The 21,192-nt window shown below is 37.6% G+C and overlaps 1 protein-coding gene across 1 annotated transcript in view; it reads right to left on the reverse strand.

Annotated features, from left to right (window-relative positions):
- Positions 1–18,904, reverse strand: part of enah (ENAH actin regulator) — a 132,794-nt gene extending 113,890 nt beyond the window's left edge. The window contains exon 1 of the mRNA XM_073853152.1: positions 18,662–18,904. Coding sequence (XP_073709253.1) covers positions 18,662–18,666 — 5 coding nt within the window. The 5' untranslated portion in view covers positions 18,667–18,904. The remainder of the gene's footprint in view (positions 1–18,661) is intronic.
- Between the last annotated feature and the right edge of the window lie 2,288 nt (positions 18,905–21,192).

Below are 21,192 nucleotides of genomic sequence, written 5' to 3' on the forward strand. Positions count from 1 at the left end.
GAAAACTTTTTGAATTTAAAGATCAGGGTAAATTTAACTTATTTTGTCTTCTGGGAAACATGCAAGTATCTTCTGATCTTCTGAAGGGCAGTACTAAATGCAAAAAAAAAAAATAATAATTTTAGGCAAAAAAAAAAAAAAAAATCTTCATTCTGTTCAAAAGATTTCACCTCTGGCTCTTAATGCATTGTTTTCTTCTGAAGCATCAGTGAGCATTTGAACCTTCTGTAATAGTTGCATACGAGTCCCTCAGTCATCCTCAGTGTGAAAAGATGGATCTCAAAATCATACAGTCATTATTGGAAAGGGTTCAAATGCACAAAAATGCTGAAAAAAACTACCGATCCCAACCTTTAAACAGAACTTAAACTGTATAAAGTTAGAAGAAACCCTGACAAACTTTACAAGTGAGGTGTGTATCCTGAGCATACTCAAGCGTCTCATACAGAGGGCAAACAAATACCCTCATGTGAAACATACAGATCATACTAAACAAGACAGAGTGTGATCCAAGGCACATTTGACAATAATGCTAACTGATCTGGCAGCAGTTGTCTTAATTAAAACCCAACTGGCCGCAGGACCTTAATTACAAAGCTAAAGCCAGCCACGGCCATGTGACCTCAGCCTGGTCCTACGCTAACACCCGCTGCAGTCTCCTCGGACAGCTGAAAACTGTATTCACTCAAGACCTTACAGTCTCCTTCAGTTTAGCGCTACATTCATCATACGGGTCAATTATCCATGTCTACTGCATAGGGATGATAGTATAAAAAATATGAAAAGTCAGAGAGAAGACTTATCTTTGCCATTGATATTAATAACCCAACTGATCCATTCATCCTCTGGTGTTTATTTGATGAATATTCAGCAATGTGGAGAATTTGATCTTCATAAAAAAGCATTATGAAGCGTACTTCACCCTCAAGGTTAAGTGGTTACATCAAGTGTTCTTCCCAGAGTGTTTTAGAAAGAAAAAAAAATAGTGTATCCAGTCATTCAACAACTCTACGGCTTTAACGGGCAAGCTGTAGTTAATCACGCTGTGCGCTGCACGACTCTTAAAGTCAGCCCAGACTCTCAAGTCAGCCAAAGAGTCCGCTTGGGGGGTTTTCAGCAAGACTGCAGCCTGAGCATTTTCAAGCCATCTGAAAAAGAAAAATTCCTCGGTGGAACACAACCATATTCACATTATGGTTTGCCTTTTTTCTAGGACCCTATGGAGTGTGTAATTGATTTCGATAGTAATTGACTTCAAAATTACACCATTTGACTCCTTTATAGGCTTCTTAGACAGTTTTATACTTACATGTATGACTGGAAACAGAAATCTGACCTCTTCAGGACAGAAACACTGATGTTAAAGGAGAAGTTCACTTCCAGAACAAAAAGTTACAGATAATTTACTCACCCCCTTGTCATCCAAGATGTTCATGTCTTTCTTTCTTCAGTCATTAAGAAATTATGTTTTTTGAGGAAAACATTTCAGGATTTCTCTCCATATAGTGGATTTCTATGGTGCCCGCGAGTTTGAACTTCCAAAATGCAGTTTAAATGCAGCTTCAAAGGCCTCTAAATGATCCCAGCCAAGGAAGAAAGATCTTACCTAGCGAAACGATCGGTTATTTTTTTTTTATTTGACAATTTATATACTTTTTAACCTAAAATGTTCATCTTGTCTAGCTTTGTGTGTCCTGTGTATTGTGGTTCAAGACAGTTAGGGTAGGTCGAAAAACTCCTATCTCATTTTCTCCTCCAACTTCAAAATCATCCTACATCGCTGCAGAAGTACCAACCAAGTGTTTTAAAAGTGAACGTACAAAAAAGGTTAAACGCCATTTAGAAAAGATGTAGGATGATTTTTCAACATACCCTTAGTGTCTTGAACCGAAATATACCGTACACGCAGAGCTAGACAAGACGAGCATTTGAGGTTAAAAAAAGTATATAAATTGTCTTTTTTTTCATTTCGCTAGATAAGACCCTTCTTCCTTGGCTGGGATTGTTTAGAGCCCTTTGAAGCTGCATTTAAGCTGCATTTTGGAAGTTTGAACTCACGGGCATCATAGAAGTCCACTACTTGGAGAGAAATCCTGAAATGTTTTCCTCAAAAAAACATTTCTTTACAACAGAAGAAAGAAAGACATGAACATCTTGGATGACAAGGGGGTGAGTACATTATCTGTACGTTTTTGTTCTGGAAGTGAACTACTCTTTTAACTACCTCTCAGCGCTCTAGTTCACCCAACCAAGCTATAAAGTAAATTAATTTCAACATCAAATCAGTTAAGAGAAGCCGTCAATTCTAAAACCTAATCAGCATCACTCTACTATTCATACATTTGGGTCACTCCTTTTGATTAAAAACAAAGCATACAGAGATATCTTTCTTGAGCAAAACCACTTTGATATTTCTCATCTCAACGGCGCTCTTGATTAGCCGAACGTGTCAAGACCACGTGAGGAACCCTTTCACCGTCTCATTCCTCTTAAATCATAATTTCTTTCTATTAATTACGAGCTGCTTAGCTCTGGGTCTAGTGCTCTTCCTTCGCTCTGCATCGAGCACCGTATTCCCTCGCGGACGGCGGAGAGAACATTGATCAAACGAGAAAAGAGAGAGAAGCAGAGAAATTCTTCACATATTCACTCCAGGGCTGGCCACGTGCCACAAAAACACTCCAGAGGCCCTTTCAGCACATGGCCGGTGGGAGGACGGGGGGGTAAAGAAGAGAAGGGAAGGAGAAGTAGGAGGGCTGGTTAATATTCTGACAGCACAACACGGTCAGGCTGGATGCCGCAATGAAACTACACCAAATTTTTAATGTGCTGCCACAGGCCAACAGGAGCAGAGAAACTGCACCGCCCTTTAAACAGCCCCTGAGGAACAGCAGCACACATGTAGATGTGTGACAGTAGTTGTAATGACTATTTTAATTGAGCCAATGGTAATCAGATCATGTGTAAGGCAAGCAAATGCAATGTGAAGACAGAATACTGGCCAACTGACAAATAACAACTAGCATGTACTGGTAAATACTCTATGCATCTGTCCATGAGACCCTGTTAAGTCTTTATTAACCCCCTCTGGGAGGGCTGACAGGTGTGAGAAGGTTTTGCTGTTGACGGCCTAATGAAAGGGAAGGGACGGTTGTCTGACGTTGACTGAGGCTCACCTGTTTCGTCCACTGGTGCAAGTGTGTTTGGGACTGACACAAAGACAAAAAAGGACAGCTGAAGTATGTTCAGCTGTTTTACAAACTTCAATGCTGATATGTCAATGTTGATAACACATTTAAAGGATTAGTTCACTCCAGAATTAAAATTTCCTGATGATTTACTCACCCCTATGTAATCCAAAATGTTCATGTCTTGCTTTCTCCAGTCGAAACGAAATGAAGGTTTTTGAGGAAAACATTCCAGGATTTTTCTCCATATAGTGGACTTTAATGGGGATCAACGGGTTGAAGATCTGAATTGCTTTTTTCTGTGCAGCTTCAAATGGTTTTACATGATCCCAGCCAATAATAAGGGTCTTATCTAGCAAAAGGATCAGTCATTTACTAAAAATAAATAAATCTATATACTTAACCACAAACCACGACTTCTCGCATTACGTAGTTACGTTGGAAAGGTCACGCGTGACATAGGTGAAAGTACCAATCCAGCAAACATGCAAAGAAAGTCAAACGCCCTTTACAAAAAAAAAAAAAAAAAAGATGAAACAACTAAGTCAACCGGATTTGGAGGAGAAAATGAGAATTTTTCTGCCCTTCTCTGCCTTTTTTGAACCAAAGTACACAGACGAAAAACTAACAATGTGTGACCTTTCCAATGTGATTACGTAATGCATTACATCATTAACATGCATCGCAGAGCTAGTGCAAGACAAGCATTTGTGGTTAAAAAATATATAACTTTTTTTTTTAGAAATGACTAGTCGTTTTGCTAGATAGTACCCTTATTCCTTGGCTGAGATTATGTAGAGCCCTTTGAAGTAAGGTTGTGCCGATAGACGATAGTATCGTGTATCGACGATAGTCAGAGATATCGCCTGTTGCTGATGCCTGTGATGATAGTAAGACGATTATTATTATTATGAGTCAAAAAGGCACCTAACTTTAGCGATGCGGCGTGGAGAGACGGTTCTAGGACGCCTCAGAAACTTGCCGCGGTATAAACACAAGCATACATTGGCTGAGTTGCGCCGCAGACGTGTGCAGTGAAAATGGGTAAGAGATTTATTCATCATACAGTGTACATAGATTAAGTGTAGACTTAAGTGTAGGCAGTTCATTAGGATAACAGAGGTAGTAAAATGTGGTTTAGGCTGAATTAAATACGATATATCAGAATCCGTCTGTATAGTAAACATAAACATTTCAGTAATATCTGTATGCGTTAATTAGAATTACGATGCGATAAAATGGCGCTAAACATATGCACATGAATTACACGCACATCGCTTCTCCACATTCTATATGAACTGAACTACAACATGAACTGATGACAAAGATCAGACATACAGTGGTAACATTATCGCCATATGACGGGTAAAGAAAGATTAATTTACATTCACGCACGCACATTTACCGCTCCCTGAAGATAGCAGAGAATGAAACCGAAAGTAAACTTGAACCTATCCAACAGAACTACCGTCAGCGCTCTGTACACGCACAACTGTCACGTCACATGCACTACCCTTACAAAACGAATAAGGAATTTATTACATATTGACATATTTACATGTTATTAAATAAATTAGCACGATAGTATCGTGTATTGGCGATCTCACAGGCTGACGATAGGACGATATGAAAATTGAGCATATCGCCCAACACTACTTTGAAGCTGCACTGAAACTGCAATTCGGACTTTCAACCTTCCGATCCCCATTAAAGTCCACTATATGGAGAAAAACAGAGCGGTTTCAAGACAGTTAGGGTAGGTCAAAAAAACTCCCATATCAATTTCTCCTCCAACTTTAAAATCGTACTTCATTATTGTTTTACCTTTTTTTTGTAAAGTTTGACCTTCTTTGCACGTTCACTTTGTAAACACTGGGTCAGTACTTCTGCAGCGATGTAGGGTGATTTTGAAGCTGGACAAGACAAGCATTTGAGTTTAAAAAAAAAAAGTATATAAATTTTTTTTTTTTTTTTAAATAACCAATCATTTTACTAGATAATTCAATTCAAGTTTATTTGTATAGCGCTTTTAACGATACAAATCGTTGCAAAGCAGCTGTACAAAAATGTAGGCTACTACAATATATTTAGTAGCTTACTAGTGGTGACTACTAAGATAAGACCCTTCTTCTTCGGCTGTGATTGTTTAGAGCCCTTTAAAGCTGCATTTTTAACTGCATTTCAGAAGTTCAAACTCACGAGCACCATAGAAGTCCACTATATGGAGAAAAAAAACCATTTCTTTATCACTGAAGACAGACATGAACATCTTGGATGAAAATGGGGTGAGTAAATAATCTGTAAATTTGTGTTCTGGAAGTGAACTTCTCCTTTAAGATTATTTTCAGGAGTATTAAAGCTTTCATATTTATTTTACAAAATAGCTATCACTATAATGCATTCACATTTTGTTTTGTATTTTACCCTCACTTTTAGGTAATTCCTATTTGTCTTTCTTGACAAATAAAATGAGATGTGAGATTCACCCAATTTCTAAAATATAATGTAAACTGGGCTCTCTGTTTATCCTCAGAATGGTTAATCTCAAAGAGAAAAGCACCTTGAAGGGAGTGCACATAAACATGCCCCTTCTGTTAGATAAGTAGTGGATAATGCAGGTGCAGAGTATGTCCCACTAACCTTGGCACACACCCACACCCTGGAACAATGAGGAAAGAGGTCAGAAATCCCAGTACAAGCAATGTAACATAACCCACAGACTACAGGAAAACAGCAAGAAGAAAAACACTCAGAGGTAATAAAGACGACGTCTGCAGGACAGCTGCTCTCTCTCGGACAGATGGGTCAACATAGAGACCACCTGTTCAATACATGCACACTGAGAGATCTCCAACTGCAGACCAACAGGGGCAAAAGGGTGAGGACTGAATTGAGATTCTGAAGAGACTGCATAGATGAAAGAATTTATGTTTTACTGAACCCCAAAGATGAGATGGAAAACTATTAACAGATAGACACGGAAGAGAAGAAACTGTTGAATGAAGTCGTTATTTTTGTTTTCCATGCGCACAAAATATTCTTATAGCTTCGAACATCTGCTGCCTCTAGATCACTTTAAATCAGTTATCCGGCAAATGGAAGTTGATCTAACAATATGCAACTGCTTTTAAGTGTTTTAGTCTGTTTGTGTGATGTTTATCTGTGATGTAATTGATTGTATTGCTGCCCATTTTGGCCAGGACACTCCTGTGAAAGAGATTTAATCTCAGTGAGCTCTTTCTGTTTAAATAAAGGTTAAATAAAAAAAATAAAAATAAAAGTAACATTATGATTAACCACAGTTGCATTGCTGTCTATGCAAGGTCAGAAAGCTCTCAGATTTAATCAATTATCTTCATTTGAGTTCTGAAGATGAACGAAGGTCTTACTGGTTTGGAACGACATGCGGGTGAGTAACTAATGACAGAATTTTCATTTTTGGGTGAACTATGTCTTTATGCCCAGGCCTGACATGTGCTTGCTTCTGCCCACAGGTCAACCTTTTACATTTTTTTTTAATTCAGATTTATACATCATCTGAAACCAGAATAAATAAGCACTCCATTGATGTATGGTTTGTTAGGTTAGGACAATATTTAGTCGAGATACAACTATTTGAAAATCTGGAATCTGAGGGTGAAAAAAATCAAAACATTGAGAAAATCTTTAAAGTTGTACAAATGAAGTTCTTAGCCATGCATATTACCAATCAAAAATTACATTGATATATTTATGCTAGGAAATTTACAAAATATCTTGGAATATCTAATGGAACATGATCTTTACTTAATATCCTAATGATTTTTGGCATAAAAGAAAAATCGTTAATTTTGACCCATATAATGTATTGTTGGCTATTGCTACAAATATACCCATGCTACTTAAGACTGGTTTTGTGGTCCAGGGTCACATATATATTCTTTATAAACAAGAACCAATATATTTGACAATTTTGCTTCAAGTAAACTTTTCTCAGGTTAACAATGAATAAATATTTTAACAAAGCTGACAAGAGGGTCATGGTTTACAGCACATTCAAAGATGAACTAATGGTAACTTTAAGTAGACCAAACATTTCTTAATACACAATGTCTTTGCAACAGCAATTTTGAGAGAAGTGCTGAAATGGACAAAATCTCAAAATACAATACTGGAGCACAGCAAAAACAAGTCATTCCAGAAGATAAAGGTTTAAATATCATGGAAAAAGAGATTTCGCACTATAAAAGGTCAAACTTTCCAGTCAACCCTTTAACAATTACACAGTGATACGATACACCAATAATAAAGGAAGTCATTTAAAAAAAACAACAAAAACTCACTTTTGAACTTGTGGCAACTTGAAGATGATCTAACTTTCATTGCAAAAGGATATTTGAATCGTTACATAAGCAGCCAGTGCCATTAGCACAATGATTTTGATTAGGACACTGGTGATGCTGTTTTTTGTTTCAGGGATGTTCTCTTGGCTTGTGTGCTGTGAATGGCACAGCTTGAGGTGGGCAGAAGGCAGACGGGCTGCTGGGTTCAATTGTGCAGCTGGATTAGGGCTGTGCTCATAGATCTTTTAGCAGCACATGGAATGACACGGAGCCGCTGCATGGCGTACAGACTGAAAGATCACGTGAAGTAGGGGTGGGCGATATGACCTAAAATTAATATCACGGTATTTTTCATCTTTTGAACGGTGACGGTATAATATCACGGTATTACTTTTTATTTGGTACATTTTGGGAGGAGTAGCCTGTCCTGTCCCTTTAGTATGTGAATAAAGTTAATATTTTTATAATATAATAAGTAAATGGTAGGTATCCTCATCAAAAAGAGACATGGGAGAGTATTATGCATTCTCAACATATTTATTTTGCAAAAAACCTAAAGATCTTACTTAACGGAGTACAATAAAACAAAAATTATTTTTTATTGAAATTTAATTTCTGCAATATTTAAAACCTTTAAATAACTGGGGGAAATCAACCCATGGCAACAGTTTAAAAGTAGACCAATTCTGTGGGGAAAAACGCGGACTTGGCAACCCTGCATCCAACATGAGCTGCTGGAGTTAATGTCATTGCACACATGAGTACCAAATTTTCGTCCGAGATTTTTGCACGTAAAAAAAAAAAAATACAGGTTATGTTAATCGAGTTTACACACTGCCTCTGAAACTTTCGTCCGTCATAAATTCGGATTGTGTTTGATTTTCTGCATTTTCGCATCCATAATAAGCATTTTGATAAGGATGGTGAATATGAGAAAACTAAAAAAAAAAAAAACGCATACGAAAATCGGACTCAGTGTACAATGACCTTTAGATTTGAATGATCACGGGTCGAAAGTAAAGAGAGATGACAAAAATAGACTGGAGGATTTGCTGCAATCTTGTACTCACTGACAAATATCTATTATAAGATGTGCTGCTCCCTTTACACAGAGTGTGCGTTATCGTAAAATCGAAAGTAAAAGTAAACAGCGTGAGCACTCATTTAAAAGCAATTTCTATACCCTGCATATTGAAAGTGCGAAAATTCTATACAATATTAGAATATTTGCGGGTGCGTCGATAAGAAAAAATATGGAGCTCAACTAAACATCGTGCCAATTTTGTGACTGGCTATCTAGTGTGGGGCTCGGGTCAGGTGGGCCAAGCTTCTGACTGGGTGGCCGTGGAGCCGGGCCTGTAAGGAACTATAGAACTAAGAGCATTCTAGAAAGAGCTTTGTGATTGGTTGGAAATTTCAAGCATTATGCAAGGACATGTAACTGATATAAATATTGCTTGGACGTTTATGAGGGAGTATGTGGGAGTATTTGCCCACTATTCACAGAGAATTTAGTAACGTCAATGATTCTAATAAACTCAGGCCGGTCGCGTTCGTCTCGCGCCCGCTCAATTTGTGATCCGCTGTGTAAATCATTCGGCCGGCCGGCCGACCGGGAAAAATCCCGGTCGTCCCGATTGCCACTCCGCCCCTGGTATAGGCTACAGGCCCGACCTTTCTTCACGATGTTTCACCAGTCGTTTAATGGCCACTCCCCTTTTACCTACCACCTGCAAAGCTAATAAGAATATGTTTTACTTTTTTTATTTACAACAAGATATATAGTATAAGGACAGGTATTCAGACCACAACTGAACGTTTGAAGAAAATGTAATGCCTTATTATTTAGAATTAGCTATTATTGATGTAAATGCAGGCGTTCAAGGCACATAATTGATTTATTACGGTATTGACGGTATTAGAAAATCCATGTCGTGGTGCAATGTCACACCGGTGATGACTATGACACCGGTGTACCGCCCACCCCTAATGTGAAGCTTCTTAGCAGTGCCATATTAAATAGGGAATGCAGATGTATCCTTTACATTCAATCTGATATTGATCAAAGGCAGCAAAGAGGGATTAAAGAAAGACTTTAGAAGAGACAAGCTAACATTAATGAAACATTGAAATACGAGAGAGAAAAAAAAGTGCATGAAAAAAAGCACGTATTAGAGTTGACTAAAGAGGGAAGTAAACTCTTATGCTTGTTCAAGTAGGCAATTTGGAGTATAACAACATCTCATCCCCAAATTTGACCAAACTTTCAGGCTTTTAGTGTTTTCCAGAAGTTCAGTTTGATGGCTCCTCCACACCAGGCTTAGGACTGTTTTGTTAAACGGCCACAAAAGCCAGAGAAGGTTTTACAGCCAGTGTCCAACAATCCAGTTTCAGGGTCGAGCTCCATTGTTGCACACACAAAAGAGAGATGTTTTATTCACAATAGCAGGGCACTACATTATGTAGGGCATCGGGGGCCTGGCGACAAGGAATGCAGACAGATTGCCTCTCAACCTTCAACGCTTCTATCAATTGAGCAGCTTTGCATGCTTTTGTTTATACTAATACACATCAGTGCACCAACAAATTCCAATTTCATTCAATGCGGCCAAAGCATCCTAACTGGATATTGTGTGGTTTCTAGGTTTTCATTTCCACAACATTACAATCATTTTAATTTGGAAGTCCTCCAAGGTTATTTTCATTACAGCCAACAATTGAGACACAAGATGGTGTCAGTAGCATTTCAGTGTGAGCCTGGTGTGATAAGACGTGAAAGTAGTGCCGGTTTCAGTTACCCGGATTGATATACGCCATTGCCATGGATGATGGGGAGTATTGGGAAACGTCTGACCGTAGGAATGTAACAATACCAAAATCTCACGATACAATAGTATCTCAATACGAAGTCCACAATACAAAATTTCTTGCAATATTTGAAAAAATAAATAAATAAATAAATAAATAAAATAAATAAGAGTTAAATTCTTCTAATGCACTTTGAGAATTCAAAATTAGAGCTTCAACCCATGTTCTTAACCAAGAAAACTTAAGTCTAAAAAAAGTCATTGAATAGACGTGTACTTGCACTTTTAAAAAGGGGGTTCAACCCCCTTTTTATTTGTGGTATACTGTCTCAGTCTAAATTACATTCAAACTAACATTTAGGAAGCCAAACAAATTATAATATAATAACAACAACAACTTTATATTATTGTTATTCCTATGGCAGTAATAGCCATATTGTAAAACAGCTGCGCTGTAAAAAATGAAAATGAATATTTCATAGGTATATTATTTTTGCTTAACACTACAGTAGGAAAATTACAATAATACTTTTCTCATTTCTACACTTGGAAGAGATATTTTAAATTTGGACCGCAGTAACGTTACCCATTTAAACCACTAGCTGTCAGCAATTCATACTGCATTTTTAAGCTTTATTTTGATGGAAACAGCAGTTTTTGATAGAAAACTCCAGCTTCAGTGAAAACAGATTTACAAAAACGCTTCTCACTACAAATCTAACAAATTATATAATCATCTGCCGTGAAAATGAAGCATAACTGGTGGCCGCTGTATTCCCAAAACGTTGTATTCCCAAAAGTGCAAGCTTCACTTTAAAACGCGCAGCGCAAACAGACTTGATGAAGGGGATTAAGCCGTATTGTGCCTTCGGTTTTTAGTTCGTTTGACAGATATTGTCCCAAGGCATAATGGCCCAAAACCCAACAACTTTTTGACGTTTAAATATATTTTAAAAACTGCACTTTTTGCCCAGAAGTCCGATCGTTTCATACCGTCTTGTGACCACGATGATATCGAGACAGTTTTGCTATCGCGATACCACGATATTGATAATAGCGTTACAGCTGTTGGATTGACCAATCAAAATCAAGCACTCTAGAGCAGTGGTTTTCAATCCTGGTCCTTGGGACCCACTGCTCTGCACATTTTGTATGTATCCCTTATCTGACACACTCAGTTAAGTACATGGATCTCTCTCCTAATGAGCTGATGATCTGTATCAGGTGTGTTAAATAAGAGAGAGACACAAAATGTGCAGAGCAGTGGGTCCCCAGGACCAGGATTGAAAACCACTGCTCTAGAGAGCCGTGTAAAAAGTGCTGATGTTGAATTAAGTGCTGAAGGATTTTGAAAAACTTGATGGGTGCCACAGCAAGGATTATATTTGCTGATAAAGACGGGTCCTTATCCTTGTCGTCTTTGAGCTAGTGGTACAACTGTGCAAACTCATCAGAATTCTGTGTTGTGATAACATTCACAGCTGTTTCAACACTCTACACATTAGAGTAATTATCCATGTCCTCCTCCGCACGGCGAAATGCAAGCACCACACGCTGCCCCTTAAGCTTCTTACAAATCCAAACTTCACATCAAAAAAAAAAAAAAAAAGTGTCCTTTTATAGCGACGGCAGCCTAAAGGGAGAGCACCTGCCGAACAGTGGTTCCAGCTACAGGAACAGCTTCACAAACGCAGAGGGACGGGGGTAGAAAGGATGCTGTTGGACGACAGTAACGAATCCGCCGCTTGCTGTTGTGCTGCGTAGCATGCCATCTTGAAACAAGATGAGGGATGCTGGCCAGATTTCTAAACCGAACGCACCCACACACACACAAAACATCTCATCTTTAATTCAGATGCTGTATCTGTTCAAAGTGAAAAGGCCTTAATATTGGCGCAGAGATTCTGAACGAATGCAGACATTGGGGATTCTTGTTAGTCGGCTTCACTTGGAGGAGAATCATTAGTCTTGGAGAAAAATCCAAGCAGGCTGATAGGGATGCAGCCATAAGGCCAGAGAAATCGTGATGAACACCACAAGCTCTCCAGTCAAGAAGGCGTCCAAAACAAAAGGCCTGGTTCCTCAAGGGACTCTGTTGAGTGCCAACAGTCTGTGTTAGATGCTGGTGCTGCTACTTCAAGTCTGTCCATGTTTTCCTAGGTTAGCGTTGTCAAAAGTACCAACTTTGGTTTTTTTAGAATTTCAGTACCGACTCTGCACTTTTGACATCACTATCCTAGCTTACAGTTAAAGGGTTAGTTAACCCAAAAATGAAAATTAGCCCATAATTTACTCACCCTCCAAGCATCCTATGTGTATGAGACTTCCTTCCTTCAGGCGAATCCAATCGGAGTTATATTAAAAAACGTCCTGGCTCTTTCAAGCTTTATCATTGCAATAGACGGGTATTTTTCTTCAACCGGTCAAAAAGAAGTCCAATAAAGTGCATCGACCCATAATAAAAAAAAAAGTGCCTCACGCAGCTCCGGGGGGTGAATAAAGGCCTCCTGTAGCGAATCAGTGTTTTTAAAGAAAAATATATTAACAAGAATATGGTTTTCACAAGAGCAGCCTGGAGCTGCTTTCGTGTACAACAGTGAGCGCAAGCTAGATTAAAGTGATTATTACGTTTTGAATATGGATATTTTTCTTACAAAAACACATTGATTCGCTACAGAAGGCCTTTATTTACCCCCCAAATCCATGTGAGACACTTTTTATTATGGATGGACGCACTTTATTTGACTTATTGAAAAGAAACACCCACCTATTGCAATGATAAAGCTTGAAAGAGCCAGGACATTTTTAATATAACTCTGATTGAAGTTATTTATGTCTAGGATGCCGTGAGGGTGAGTAATTCATGGGCTAATTTTTATTTTTGGGTGAACTAACCCTTTAAGTGAAGGTGACAACTTTATGATATTAATGATTGGGTTTAGTAGATTTTTTAGCTCCATTTTCACACATCACTTCATTGCCTGAAGTCAAAAAACTCAATAGGTCCAACATAATTTTTCCAGCCAGAGCTGTTGATTAATGGATGCTGATTGATTGTAATTTAACCTTCAAGAGGTGGAAAACTGTAGCATTGTTCCTTTCATAGGAAGTACAAAAGAGCCCCAAGGCATTAATGCATACTGCATTATGTTTGGAGAAATGGATCATTAATAAGCAATGCTTACCAACTAGTAAAGCTGGGGAACATGCTTCTGCTGTTTTCCTGTGAATCAGCCCAACAGACATGGCACGTGTACAACTCATCACTGCCATTTCCATACTCACTGGTCATCAAGTAGTTTTCCAAACTTGGATTTTTAGAACTTTAATTGGAAAATACAATGTCAAATGAAATGCATCACACAAAAGCAATGCACTAAAATTAGACCTAACTCATAATGTTCGTTTTGAAAAAGAGGGTGCCAAGAACAAAAACTGAACGTTCATGACCAGTCCTCATTAAGAGAACAAATCGTGGTTGACATATGCAAATAGTTATATAGGGAAATAATGCAATGGTTAAATGATGCATTTCCTTTAAGAAAAAAAGATAATGTGCCTTTCAGTCTAAAGATAGATCACTATTAGTCTTTCTGAGATATGCAGATAGCATCTTTGGAGTAGATGGAGTAGAAAATCATTCTTAATCACTTGATGGCATGCACTGATTAAAGAAGACCTATTATGCCCCTTTTTACAATATGTAATATGTGACCCTGGACCACAAAACCAGTCTTAAGTAGCACGGGTATATTTGTAGGAATAGCCAAAAATACATTGCATGGGTCAAAATTATTTTTTTTCTTGCCAAAAATCGTTAGGATTTAAGTAAAGATCATGTTCCATAAAGATATTTCGGAAATTTCCTACCATAAATATCAAAACGTAATATTTTAATAGTAATATGTATTGCCAAGAACTTCATTTGGACAACTTTAAAGGTGATTTTCTCAATATTTAGATTTTTTTTGTGCGATTACTAAACGAAGATCTGTTTCATGTCTTATTGCGCTTAACCTGTGAAATACACACAATTTTATGTTAAAAAACACAAATGAGCTGCAAAAACAGTTGGTTATGTCTGTGGAGGTAAACAGCTAAGAACAAAATCACATGTTTATATAAGTCTTACCAAAACAAAGTTACTGGGAGTCATTTTTCATGTTTTCTGGGTTGGTAGACATACCAGGGACCTGATTTTAGCACTTAAACATGGAAAATGTTTGAATTTTATGATATGTCTCTTTTAAGATGAAGGCATCCAAGGCACTATAAATACTGAAGAAAATAAGTTTCATGCCCAGACTGAAGTGTACTACAGACAAAACGCTACAAAAACTAAAGCCTTTTTCCAATGAAAAATCCAAAATAATAGCTCAATCATCACTTACATGGACCATGAACAGGTGCTCACTGTGAGCACTACAGAATAAAAAACAAAGGAAACAAAGTAACCAAAACAAACCCAAGTAAAACTAAACATATGGTAGATAGATAGTTCCTGCTACCTCTCAACACTTGATGTAGAGTCAGCCAGGTGTATAGAGAAGAGGAACTTAGGATGGGTACACGCCATATGCAGAAGCAGCACATATTTATTTTAGTGCCCACATTAACAGGTTACAGCTCACAATGACCACACAAGCAGTGTGGAAGAAGAGTTTCGGTGCTGAGCTTATTTTTACCATGCTTTGTGCTTTAAACTTAGCAGAAAACACATTGAGAATGCATAAACCTATAAAGAACGTGTTGTCATGAGGAAACAAAAGAGCAAACAAGTCAGTTTTTTTATTCATTAAAGTCTATCAGGTTTTGCAATATTACAACAAATCACACTTATGCTTTTATATTTTGAACTTCATGCCAATCAAAGTTTGTAATGATTCTCAACTGCCAAGACAAATCATTTATTTATTAGAGATATTAAAAGTAAAATCCAGTCTAATAAGAAATTGCTTTACTTCTGCACTAACTGCATATGCAATATGAAACAGGAGGGAAAAAATGCTGTGTTCTGCTACCTGACAACAGGGCCTTATGCAAATTCAACAGGAACTGTAGCGTATCTAAGACACTATCAAAACATTCATGACAAGCCTATTTTAAACACTCCGGAAGGCTTATTGGCCTTAAAGTGGCCCATAACGCATCTGGGAGACAGCGCGGGCATAAGAGGTAATCAGAATCACTCAACTTGATGCTTGCCACTGAATCTGTTCATTGAAAATCTAAACTGCAGAGAGCCATGATAGCAGGTGCGAACATCCCTAGCAAAAAATAGATGAACTCCCGAAGCGACTGAATTTATAAGACGAATAAGGGATTTGTGAAGACCACTCAAATGTACTTGCACATGAAGCGATTTGTTCATAAGGGACCTACAAAGCTATAACAGATTTTTAGATTTCCCAATCACATGCAGATTTGGAGCTTTGCTTAAGGAAGGAAGTCACAAACACTGCATTTTCTATACTGACTGGTTCTGTCTTTTAGCTACAGACTATCCAACAGATGTCTATGGTGGAGACTGGAGAGGGAACTAGGTTAGATCCTAAAACTTGTTTCTAAAATGCCAGTCAAGCTAAAACATTGATAATACACTACTTGATTCAATGTTCATCTTTCTACCCCCAAAAAAGCAAGCTTCATCTGCTACAACCCATGAAAACAACTAAAGTTTCAGGGTTTGATTTTCATAATTTTGAAATCTATCTTTTCACACTGAGGACAACTGAGGGACTCATATGCAACTATTACAGAAGGTTCAAATTCTCACTGATGCTTCAGAAGGAAACGCAATGCATTAAGAGCTGGGAGGTGAAAACTTTTTGAATTTGAAGATCAGGGTAAATTGAACTTATTATGTCTTCTGGGGAACATGTAAGTATATCCTGTAGCTTCTAAAGGGCAGTACTAAATGAAAACAAATTGATTTTCAGGCGAAATAAGAAAAATGTAAACATCTTCATTCTGTTCAAAAGTTTACACCCCTGGCTCTTAATGCATCGTTTTTCCTTCTGGAGCATCAGTGAGTGTTTGAACCTTCTGTAATAGTTGCATATGAGTCTCTCAGTTTGAAAAGATGCACCTCAAAATCATACAGTCATTGCTGGAAAGCAATTTTCTCTTGTGGACTATATGTAAACATCTTTAATATGAAATATCATTCAGGTCAGTACTAAATATGACCCTTCTTATTTTGGTAAAATAATTAACATTCCACAGATTGTGCAAGGTGTATGTAAACTTTTGACTTCAACTGTATGTTCATGTTCCATTTGAAAGGCATTTTGTGATAATCAGGGTGAAATCTGAATTCAGCAATTCACTGTGAGCAACACTGCATCTAACAATATCAATATCCATCCAAACCTGCTTTGGTACAATCCAAGCATGGATATTCAATGACATTATGAACTCGCTTTAAACAAAGCACAAATCAGTGGTAATCCACTATGATTAAATGCATTCTGATTGCTTTCGCTTTATCTAAATTCCTCTAGAAGCAACGTGGGGCCTGCAGTAAGCGAGGAATGCAACAGGATGAGTCTGAGCCACTGACGTCAAGGATAAAGAACTTTCACAGAGAGCTCTGTGTCTAAATGAGAGATGAAATGGAAAATATAATGGGTGACAGGGTGTAATAGAGAGAGATAGTGCGTCTACCTCATCTGCCCCCCATCCCTATCTCTACCAAAGAGAGTAATTACATAAGAAGAAAAGGAAGAGAAAAGTTTAAATGGCCCCTTCAATGCGGTTGTGCTCACATTTTATTCTCTTCTGATTAGGCATGAATATTCTGAAGGGGGTTCGAGTCCTTTCTAATAACAGCAAGAGCATTCTGCTGAATTCATATAGACACTTTCACCTCTAAAAAAAACCCTGATTGGGACTAAAGTTCAGAGAAGCCTGATTTGAATTTGCCTGAACAGATACAAAAGTGCTCAACTAAAGTTGAGTTGATTTTGACTTGAAACTAATGAAAACACATGACCCACATTATTCAAGTTCATTCAGCCAGGCTATCTGAAACTTGAAAGGCACTTTCGTGATCTATGAACCACAGCAGTGTTACTGACCTGGCCTACCTGGAATTCTGGAACAAGCCTTTCAGGTTGATTAAAGTTAGTTACTAACCTCGAATATACACTACCAGTCACACATTTGGACACACCACTCATTCTATATCAGATAGAAGTATAGAAATGATTTCATTTGGTAAAGAATTTCATGGGTGTGAAAATCCAAGCTAAGCAATTTGATTCACAGAAAGGTTGCTAATTCTATCAGGTTCCTTCCTCACACACATAATAAATCTACGGTCGTGTCACACGGTTAAAAGCTTGACACTTCCCAACACATGCTCGTGATGAGTAAGAGGGAACAGCCTGGGTCTAAAAATCACACAAACCACACCTGTTACGGCTAACAAACACGAACATTCGCCTCCGCTCAATCGCCCTCCCGAGCGAGAGACAATCCTGTTTTTGACACAAGAGGCAACCCACGTACATCTGAGGTGCTTTACTATGCAACACCGCGGTTCGTGGGAAGACAGGCCAAATAATACAGAAGAGATTAATCTAAACCTAAGGGGAAGGTTATGTCACACCATCCAAACTCTGCTTTAAGGGCAGCTCGTTGCTGCTGAAGGCTGCCAACAGCTGGCTCTTTCTTCATGTGTCTTCAGCGGGAGTGTGGGAGGAAATACTTAGTGATTCTGATAATCAAAGCAAGGCTTGAACATTTTAACACATGCTCTTCACAAGACCACCAGACACTTGGAACATGCCTACAAACACAATGTAATGCAATGAATCCAATATTGAATCAACCACTTATTAGCAAACAGTCTAGTGTACATTAGTGTAAAAACACATTCATTCTCTTTATAACATGAACAAAAGTGTCAAAGCTGTCACATAAACTCAACTATGCTTATATAATGCATCCTAAACAAACCAAGAGTTTAGTGCATTGCAGCATTTGCCTTTTTACATGATTGTTCAAACTGAAATGCACGTATGAGTATGCATGTCTTTTCCTCACACCCCATATGAAGTATAACACAAGAATGAAGGAGAGCTTAAAACGATTTCACTAATTGGTCAGTTTAGCCGTGATAATTTGAACGATTAATTTTAACAATGCTAGCAATTTCAAGACTAATGCGAAGATGATCTATATAACAAATCGAATTAATTTAAAAACAACAGTTTGTTTATGAATTATTTATAGGCAGTGCGCAAATACCGCAAGTAACGTTAGAACATTTTCAGCTCTCTTTCTCTCTATTTATGACAATATTGGAAGCCTGTGGGTTGAGATTAAAGATTTTTCTTACCTCATGGTGATTTCCGCGCTATATGTTCGGTGTTATATAATTGCAGAGAGTTTGCAAAGTTCGCACTTGATCACAAACGATATGAATGAAACGCCGCAGGACCGGAGAGAGTTTGTATCCCGCAAAGTAAAAAAATAAAAATGAAAGTAAATAAAAAAAGAACTCGGTCTACATGATCTACCGCATTGCACCGCTTGTGTGGATGCTGCAGCACAAGAAAAAAATGTAAGTGAGAACGTAATTCTCTGTTTGGTCTTGCAAGCGCCTGATCTTCTAATAGCGGCAACGTGCCGCTGGGATCCCCTTCTACAGCCACAGCAGCGACGCAGAGCTTTACTGGGCTACGTCACCACGCAAGACACGCACAGGCCACGCCCCCATATGCTAAATTGTCTGTTTTTAGACAGATATGTAATATCTATGAAAATGAAAATCAGCATAAGCTAAATATTAACATTTATACTATTGTAAATGGCAATAAATCGTTTTCCTTCATCCTTCAGAAATCATTCTAATATGCAAGGATCCTTTAAACTGATCAAAAGAGATGATAAAGACATTTAACATGTTATATAAGATTTCTATTTTAGATAAATGTTGTTATTCTGAGCTTTCTATTCATTAAATAAACCTGAAAAATTCTATTCAGTTGTTTTCAACATAATATTAATACATTTTTGAGCAGCAAATCAGAATATCAGAATGATTTCTGAAGGGTCGTGTGACTGGAGTAATTATTTCAAAAATTTCAAAAATTAGCTTTGAAATCACAAGAATAAATTACATTTTACAATCTATTCAAATAGGAAGTTATTTTAAAGAGTAAAAATATTTCAGAATTTTACTGTTTTACTTTTGCTGTGCTTTGGATCAAATAAATGCAGACTTGGTGAGCAGAAGAGACTTCTTTCAAACATTAAAAACTGTCCAAAAACTTTTGACTGGTAGTGTATATAGTGCATTTGATAATATTTGTTTAAGCCTTCACTATATTAAGATGCTTAAAACGTGTATGTCATCTGATTATCTACTTTCATTTGTTCATAAAGACAGCCAATGGTGTGCTTGCTTTGATGGCAGAGATAAGGGGTGATGGTTCATCACAAGTGTTCAAAACTTGTGACTTGAGTAGGGTTAAACCCCCACATCTCAGTAACTAGATTGAATACCACTGTCACTCATGCATCTCCAAATCTGAACTGAGTTACTTAGATGGGTATATATATATGGTTTGGGTATAGGAGTGAGGGCAAAACGAAAGGGATATCATTCGGAATACGATTTCAAAATTGTGTGTTAAATGCAACTTTGAAAAAGTCTACACTGCCATCTACTGGTGCACACCGCTTATCTGAACAAAACATTCTTGTGGATCCGTGTAGTTGTCTCCGTCCCGCAGGCAAGGTGTTGCTTTTTAGAGCATTTTATTGGTTAATACAGCGTTTCTCTGCAATGCACTTTTAGGTCAGGTGTCATTTCTAAGCAGTTTTAAAAAGAACAACCATCTAGAGCTGGGTTTCTCAACTCTGGCCTTAGCTTCAACCCTAATCAAACACAGCTGAACAAACTAATCAAGGCCTTCAGGGTCACTAGAAAGTTACAGGCAGGTGAGTTTGATCAAGGTTGGAGCTAAACTCTGCAGGAAAGTGGACCTCGAGGGCCAGAGTTGAAAACCCCTGATCTAGAGTTTGCTTAAATATTGCATTTCGAGACAACCACGCTCTGTTTCAGTGATGAATATAATATCGGGTCACACTTATGAAATTATATTGAAATAATTGTTGCTCTTTTTTTATTGTTGTTATTAAAAATATAATTTTGATTTAGTAAAAAAAGTGAAGTTTTAAAAAATATATTATTTTTTTGTAAACTTTATGTAAAAAAAAAAAAAAAGTGTCCCGCATTTTCACGTCACTACTGAAACAGTGTATGTTTTAGTCCTTTAGCTGAGACTTATTTTAACTATACACCCCTACATATTTGATCAGGAAATATTTATGTATCACTCTCTCTCATAGCTACATGGTGAATAGATAGATCCCATCATTTTGAGGTAAAAATTTGTTGGAAAGTCTGAAAATCTGTGTGTAACTTGAACCACTAAACATAATTTTTCTTCAATTAAGCACACTTTTCGGGAGTTATTCCATAACATTCAGTTGTTATATGTTTACGACTGTTCAGAACTGTGCTAGCTAAGCATGTACTGATTAGCATCTTTGAGCTGGACCCAAAAGTATCTAAATAAACAAATTGATTGAAATGACTGTTTCAGTAGTGTTTTTAGTATGCGAGTTAAAATTCTGTAATGTGATGTGGTCACTACCAAAACATTACTGTCAAAACTGAAAATGTGCAGTCAAGTATACTGAGTTAATATCCACGATGTTATGTTTCGTTGAATGTATATTCAAACAAGTCAAGTCAAGTCAAGTCGAGCTTTATTGTCATTACGCTACATGTGTCGACTTCTACTTCTTCGATTTTTCTATGGCTTCTGCCTCTTCGACTTTTTCTTCAACTTCTTACTT

This window comes from Garra rufa, chromosome 13 (assembly GCF_049309525.1).
Source record: "Garra rufa chromosome 13, GarRuf1.0, whole genome shotgun sequence".
Lineage (NCBI taxonomy): Eukaryota > Metazoa > Chordata > Actinopteri > Cypriniformes > Cyprinidae > Garra > Garra rufa.